Here is an 8,147-nt window from a genome sequence, read left to right as displayed (position 1 = left end):
GCCCTATGTAGCCTACCTTCACGAGAAAGAGGTTTTTTTTTATTTGCTCTTGCCTCTTCTGTGCATGTTGTGATGATGCAACATATGATATTATGTGAAGAAGCAGTATTTATGTTCAAACTAAATTTGAGATGACTAGAGACTAGCCTATTATATGACTGGTGCCAGTGACAGCCTTGGCCTTTGAACGAAGTGTAGCCTACAAATTGCAGGTTATGGTGAATCTTAAATGGTAACTTTAAAAGTAGTGTGAATGCAGTAATACAGTATGGTGATATGCATAAAGGTCTCTTCATTCATTCAGAAAAATAGGGATGACGGCAAATTAATTAAAAAAAAAAAAAAACGACCAGTTGAGTCAATACAGAGTCTCACCACTAGATGGACTACTACGCACAGCCATGTCAGGCTGCCATGGCCATGTGGCCTACAGAACAAGGACACACCCCTGTTCTAAAAACAGACCAAGGGTGACAGAATAAATTCATGAATGTATCTTAATCTACAAGAACTGTAGCCTATCATTACAACTGCACATCTGTATCAACATAAACAGACAGGTAATTATACCTGAATTACACCAGATAGGCCAAAAAGTAGGCATATTCCCTCAACATAAACGGTGCCACAAATTTACCCTACATCACATTGTGTCTTGCCTAATCTTTAATTGATCCATTTGAAGAAACAGCTATACGTTCACGGGGCCTTAAACACATTAGCCCACTAGTCTAGGCTACTATGAAACATAAGCACAGGCTAAGGAAAGCGCATCACCAGTGCGTTGCGTGGATTTAAAGAGATTACTCAATCTGCCTACAGGATAATTGAAGTGTATCCAATTACGATAGGCTACGCATGTTGATGGTTTGGTTCGCGTTAATCTTTAGTTGTTAGCTGCGTTTAGAAATTGATTTGCGCTGTGCGTATAGGCTACCGTACGTTGGAGAGCTTTCCGCCAGCTTTCCGAGTTTCTCATCTGTGGTATGCTGAAATCTCAGGGAAAGTGGTGGACCATAATGACAGCCAGGGGGAAGCGTTGTACAGTAGGTTACAACCAGGAAGCGAGTGTCAGAAAAAGTATCTAACCTTGTGCTGAAGCGTCAGTATAGGCGCGGGGCGGCTCATTTCAACTTCTTCCGTCAACCATCACCAACACAACTGTGTCAAAGCGTTGCTTCAGTCGGACACTGATACCGAAAGCAGGCGGTGGATATTTGTTTTGTCCGTAGGGTTACGCACGGTCACTTTAATCGGGGTTAAAGACGGAATAGCTCACGCGCGCAGAGAAGGATCAGAAGAGTTACGGAAGATTCACTTTTCGTGCCCGTCTCTCTCTCACTCACCATGGCTACAACAACCTGTACCAGGTTTACGGACGAATATCAGCTCTACGAGGAGTTGGGGAAGTAAGTTTCATTTAATGAGGACTCTTTGTTTAACTTTATGGCAAATATGGCACGGTTTCAATTTGAGCTGAGTTGCAACGCTTTTGCAAAGCTACCTGTCACCTGTGTGGAATCTGGAATGTGCTTCAGTTATCGGCTGTCAAGCTTTCTCAAACATGACTTTGTTTAACTTTCGAATTATCGCTTAACTTCAACACTGCTTTAACTTCAGTGTGAGATCTTTTCTGCACCGCCAACGTAACGATGGAATCCCAAGCTATTTTGTGGAACACGAGTGCATTATCTTAACCTTTCACTCTGTCAGCCCTGCGCGTTGTTTATTCTATTGCCTCCTGTCTCAATCTGTGTGGCGCGCTTCCATAAAGGCGCGCTTCAAGTAGGCTATGGAAGGACGAAATACGGATCTCTGTTCACATTCCAGTTGTCAGTTGGCTCAAAAATGCCTTTAAGGAAAACCGTCTTTTTTGCCTTTTGGTTACGCAGAGAACCTTAAAGTGTCAGATACAGTATCAAGTTAGCCTATTGGTATGCCTCTTCTTGCATAATGTGTGTAGACTTGCAAAATAAATTAGGAACAACATACACTAGGCCTATAGCAATCCTGCCTTCGCAGATTTCTCCTCAGTGAGTGCGTATACATGCAGTTCAGTATCCCGAATAAGCCCTTATTCGGGATACTGAGAAATCGGGATATGCTAGGTGGAGTTTTCCGAAAGAAGCCGGGATACTGACGCATGTATACACCTTATCCCGAATACAGGGGCTTCCCATGGAACGCTGTTGCTGGTATCCAGGCTACACGCATTTGAAGAGAATTCTATAACGGCCAAGAATGTAGACTGGGATATAACGTTCTGTGCGCATATAAACACCTTATCCCGAATTTGATAATAACCGGGATATGCCTCATATTCGGGATATTGAACTGCATGTAAACGCACTCAATGTCTATCACATTTGTACATAACTCAGATCTCATGTCATTGAACTCAGATCTCACGTCATTGACATATTCAGACAAAACCCATGTAGAAAGCATGCACTGTACAGTAAGATTACAAAGCAGGGGCTCTGTCATAGAAGTGGACAGTGCATGGTCGCCGGCATCCTTTAACTAACTGTCTGTCCACTTTTGTAAACGCAGAGGTGCCTTCTCTGTGGTCAGAAGATGCATGAAGATATCATCTGGTCAAGAGTTTGCCGCCAAGATCATCAACACCAAGAAACTGTCCGCCAGAGGTGAGACCAGCATCCCCCTTTGCATCTCTCGCCTGTAAAATAACTCTTCAGCGACCCCAATCCCCAGTTTGTGCTTCCTCTGATGGCAACTGAAATTTAACACACAACGCTGACGGGAAGTGTGTGTGTGTGTGTGTGTGTGTGTGTGTGTGTGTGTGTGTGTGTGTGTGTGTGTGTGTGTGTGTGTGTGTGTGTGTGTGTGTGTGTGTGTGTATGCGCATGTGTGCGCGATGGTAATTGTGACAGTCCACTGAGGGAGCAACGTGTGTGTGTGTGTGTGTGTGTGTGTGTGTGTGTGTGTGTGTGTGTGTGTGTGTGTGTGTGTGTGTGTGTGTGTGTGATGGCAATTGTAACACTCCACTGAGGGAAGGAAATGTGTGTGTGTGTGTTTGTGCGTGTGCATGTGTGTGTGCGTGTGCGCGTGCATGTGTGAGTGTGCGCGCGCGTGTGTGTGTGTGTGTGTGTGTGTGTGTGTGTGTGTGTGTGTGTGTGTGTGTGTGTGTGTGTGTGTGTGTGTATGCGAGTGTGCATGTGTGTGTGAGTGAGTGCGTGCGTGTGCTTGTGGTGCTAGCAGTTCCAGTTCCCCTCTGCAGTTTGGCTTCTGACTAAAAGTGAAAGGGAAAGGTTTCAGTGGTCGGTCATGACTTAATTTGACTGGATTTACCGCAGTTGTTTAAATTAACTTCCTCAGAACTGAGTGATCTACAGCTGTGGTTTTCAAAGTGGGGGCCGAGGACCCCTGGGGGGCCGCGAGGGGATGCCAGGGGGGCCACGGCAGGTTGACAAAATAAGTAATTAAATAAATTGAATAACTAAACTAACCAAAATACACAAAAAATAAGCCAAATAATCCCAATGGGGAACTGCCTCACACACCTAGACTACTGTAGGCCTTCAGAAAAAAATCCCTACATCAATAGGCTATGTCTATGCACTTCCTGCTGTTTTGGTATGATGAGAAAAGGGTTGACTGATGGAGGACTAATCATTTTCTTCTTTACCAGTTTATAAATATGATGCTTTCTCTGTAGTACTTGAATGGGTTTAGCAGCAGCACCGAAAAAATAGCGTGGCATGGCCCGTGTCAGGGGGGCCTTGGCTGGAATCTAACGGTATGTGGGAGGCCTCGTCATAGTAAAGTTTGGGAACCCCTGATCTACAGTGTCTCCCTGCTGTGTCACCGTGGTGTCTTGTGTGTTTATTATCTGGGCTTGTTTGAAGTTTTCCTACAGTACAGGATACAGACAATATTGTTGGACAGCATTGGTCAAAGATAACCGCACAGTACAGTGGGCATTCATCTTTAGAGAGTAACGTTACATTCATACAGTACATTCAGTGGAAAATCTCACTATCAGAACCAGCTTGAACACTGCCATTGCCCCCCTCCCCCAACCCAACTACAAACTGTCGCTCAAGTCGTTTGAATCGCCTGTAGTTGCCCGGGGCGCTTTTGGCTTTCTCCTTCAGAAAATTCCGAAACTTTTCAGGCTGTGACTGATCAACCAGCCGATGTTTCTGTTGAAAGGTCAGCCCTCTTTGACCAGTTGAATGTTGCCCACCTCCATTGGGGCTAGTGATCTCAGACAACCATGTGTAGTGTAACCAGAAGTCAACAAGAGTGGTCAGAGACAAGAGACACTAGACCAGAGACCAGAGTCACTAGGTGTGTGTGTGCGCGTGTGCGCGCGTGCATACGTGCATACGTGCATACGTGCATACGTGCGTGTATTTGCGCTCCAAATAGTTTGTGTAGACCTGTGTGTATTTGGTACCCCTTGCAGATGAAAATACACACCATGGGTGAAAAGACAGGCAGACAGGCAGGCAGGCAGACAGGCAGGCAGACAGGCAGACAGGCAGACAAGTGCACACATGCACACATGCACGCACGCACGCGCACACGCACACACGCACACACACACGCAAAATACCTGGTCACAAAACACACTGATAGGGTCATTGCAATATCTGGCCCAAACAACCTCTTGAGTCTTGAGGGATAGGTAATAAAGACAGGCTTAGTGATGTAATTCCTCTGTGGCATGACGGTCTGAAATTGTGTTGTTAGTCTTATAAACACTACGTTCTCTCTGGGGAATTTCTCACCCATTATATTTTTCAGTTCACAGAGGTACATGCTCCCAGGGGTTCTTTTGTCACACAGGCTGGTTAGTTTAAGGAGCTGTTTCCACGTAGAAGGATATTTTTATATGTGGATATTTTTTTCTCCTGGTTACATTGGTTTTGGCCTTCCTTTTCCACATAGGAAAGATATTTAAAATCCAGATATTAAAAAAGCAGGCTTTAAAAATATCCTATTTAGGGGGCTGAAACGCATTTGTTACAATGGAGGATTTATTTGTATCCGCATGTTGCATTTACAACTAAACAGCAGAAAAAAATAACCTGCAAAAAAAATATCCTGCTATGTGGAAACAGCACATGAATGTGTGCCAAGAAGAGCAACAGAAGACAGACAAAGAACGTAAAGAGCAAGCGAGAGCACATTTTTAATGGCTTTCGGTGCTTTTCTTAGAGAGGACAGCGAAGGCTGGAGAGGAGAGGAGAAGTGGTAGAGAGAGATGGAGTAGGGCTGGGAAATGACCCTGGGAATGGCCGGATTCGAACCTGGGTACAGTACGCGAGGCCGTATATGGACTGGTGCGTTAATGCACTGTGTAGAGAGAGAGAGAGAGAGAGAGAGAGAGAGAGAGAGAGAGAGAGAGAGAGATATCAGGTAACAACTTCGGGCCGGAATCGAACCTGGGTCCCCGGCGTAATGATGCTGCGCATTAGCCCACCGATCCACAGTGCCCCACACTTCTCCCTCTTCTCACCGCCTCTTCGGCCGTGTTTAGCAGGCGTGCCTGGCTGTCAGTAGCACAATAGGGACCTCTGACTCAGAGTCTAGTTGGCACTTTCTTGCCTCTCAAAAGCAGCTGCGCGGAGAGCACACTGCGTAGGATGGATGAATGGATGGATGGATGGATGGGTGGAAGGAAAGAAGAAAGGAAAGGAAAGGAGAGGAGAGGAGAGGAGGGAGCTGCCTCTGTAGCCTGTGGCTCTCTCTGCTCACTGATGTGGGCGCTGATCTCGTCAGGGCAGGCTGGCTCGGAGAGAGACACTGAAGGAGGTCAGCTGTGGGGGTGGGGGTTGGGGGGCAAGTTTAGAGCAGTGGTTTTCAAAGTGGGGGCCGGGGACCCCTGTGTGGGGGGGGGGGGGGGGGGGGGGGGGGGGGGGGGGCGAAGGGGTGCTAGGGGGGCCGCGGCAGGTTGGCAGGAAAAAATATATGAATAATTGAATGAATGGAATGTATGCCAGAAGTATGCCAAAATAAACCAAAAGTATGCTAAATAATATCTGGATTAGTTGAGAATTGTGAAATCTCTGAACATTACTATTATTAATGTCAGTTTATATATGGGTCACTGACACAGAAACATAATGGTTGTGAAAGGGGTGCACAGAAAAAAATGGTGTGGTACGACCCATGTATGGGGGGCCTTGGCTGGATTCTACTGGGAAATGGGGGGCCTCGTCATGATTAAGTTTGGGAACTACTGGGTTAGAGTGCTGAAGATATTCCCATTTGCGATTTGCCCATGTGTAAGACAGGTAACCTGCTAGTTCACGATTAATAGAGATAAATAGATCTCGTCAGGCCTTGTTAGAGAGATGCAAAGATATAGAATGGCCTTGTGTGGACCAGGAAGGGAAGACGTTGGTAAAGTGTTACAATGAGGTAATGCGTAGTATCAGGGGGGTGCAACCACAGCTAATGGCACTATTGTATGGATTAAATTATTATTTCATGTTTGTTTTAGTGAATTATCCACAAAGCAGATTCTTTGGAGTACATTATTTTTCACCCATTGCTAATTATTTTATGTGCATTAAATGTGGTTATACCCCCTTATGTCTGAGCCCAAAAAACCTGACCCTGATACAAAGGTGCCTAGGCCTGTATGAAAAATATGGACTACCACTTTAAATTAAATTATGTTAATAGAGGATGAACACAAACAGAAGTAGAGCATAAAATTAACATGTAGCAGAAAATCTGCATAGATTCTGTCTTCATTTTTTCAGGCTTGGAGAGAGCAGAGTGTAGGGGAAGGTCAGCGATCGTCAAACAAAGAGAAGAAGGAAATGTGAATATCTCTGTGTTCAAGAGTGATAGCCTGCTAGCTGGAAGATCATAAATGACCAACAGAACAGAAAAAAGATGTATTGTCTTTCTTGCTAAGACGGTCCAGTCTGTGTCCGGGAAAAAATGTGTATGGAGGATGGAGAGAGTGTCTCTCACTCCCAGTGGGTAATACCTCACTCTATTATATTACAACTACTGATAGCGGAGGCCACTCTATAGTCCAACTGCCTGTATATTACCTAAGTGAACTGGCGGCGCTGAGCTCTGGAGGGCTCGAGTCAGGCCCAATTTAAATATAGTTTCACCTCAGCAGCCGGCATTTTTGGTTATAATTGAAACCAATGATGTATTTCACTGCTGATGCCAACCCCTAAACATGGCCTTTGTCCATGTAAGATGAACCCAACAGAACCCATCAGGTACCGGCAACAGATCTTCAGCGCTGCTGCACAGTCCTGGAGCCCAATTTCAAACTACTGCTGCTGCATGTAATGTGATATCCGTCCAGGTGAATGTAATTAAGATCGATTGAACCTGGTCAGTTGCAATTCACAATACTGAACAGTGTGTTAGTCAGAGACTATATAATTCTGATCAGAGGTGGTGGGATAAACAATCTTTTTTAGGGTTTTTTTGCATTTATTTCTGACAGTACAGTGTTGGAGAGACAGGAAATGAGTGGAGAGAGAGAGACGGGGAAAGATGGGCAAATAATCCGGGCCGGAATCAAACCCGGTCGTCGATGTAGTAACTCAGTGCCCTACCGTTAGGCCACGGCAGGGCGAACAATCATATATCTGATAGCTGTGGTGTGTAGCCTACGCATTAGCACAATGAGTCTTCTTCTTATGATGCCATACACAGTCGATTTAATGCATTCAAAGCAGGTATAAGATTCCTTCAAAGAGATCCGGCAAAGACATTTTCTATTGATTTCTGCCTGAAGTAAACTGGTAGTCGTTTATACCTGCTTCTCCTCAAAACGTAACGTGATTTGACGTCATTGTGCAGATTCAGCATCTCTTGACGCATAGTAAAGTGAGTGGCGCTGTTAGCTCTATGCTAGCCTAAATCCGGCACTACCCTCAGATCATCAGAAGCCACTGTGTGGCGATCATATCCAGGCCTGACCCTTCCCCCATACAGTAGCCTACCCTCACAGTTTACTCAGACCACTTAGTGTTGAAGGTTCTTAAACTGGGTCACTACATCAAAAGAAAAAAAAAGCGTTTGCTTCCCCATCCATTTTCTTTTTTTGTATAGGCTCACCCAGCTTAAGGAGCCCTCAGGGAGCCAGCAGCCTACTAACCCAGTCTCCTGGTTTCCTTTGGGCCTGACAACGTTAG

The 8,147-nt window shown here is 45.3% G+C and overlaps 1 protein-coding gene across 9 annotated transcripts in view; it reads left to right on the top strand.

Annotated features, from left to right (window-relative positions):
- Positions 1-1,101: 1,101 nt before the first annotated feature.
- camk2d1 (calcium/calmodulin-dependent protein kinase (CaM kinase) II delta 1) overlaps positions 1,102-8,147 on the top strand; it is a 138,365-nt gene continuing 131,319 nt past the window's right edge. For all 9 annotated transcript variants that reach the window (XM_063186416.1, XM_063186413.1, XM_063186415.1 and 6 more), the window contains exons 1-2: positions 1,102-1,409; positions 2,554-2,648. In XM_063186416.1, coding sequence (XP_063042486.1) covers positions 1,348-1,409; positions 2,554-2,648 — 157 coding nt within the window. In that variant the 5' untranslated portion in view covers positions 1,102-1,347. The remainder of the gene's footprint in view (positions 1,410-2,553; positions 2,649-8,147) is intronic.

Source organism: Engraulis encrasicolus, chromosome 21 (assembly GCF_034702125.1).
Source record: "Engraulis encrasicolus isolate BLACKSEA-1 chromosome 21, IST_EnEncr_1.0, whole genome shotgun sequence".
Lineage (NCBI taxonomy): Eukaryota > Metazoa > Chordata > Actinopteri > Clupeiformes > Engraulidae > Engraulis > Engraulis encrasicolus.
The sequence above is the reverse complement of the archived record's forward strand: the minus strand, read 5'-3'. Positions and strand labels throughout refer to the sequence as shown.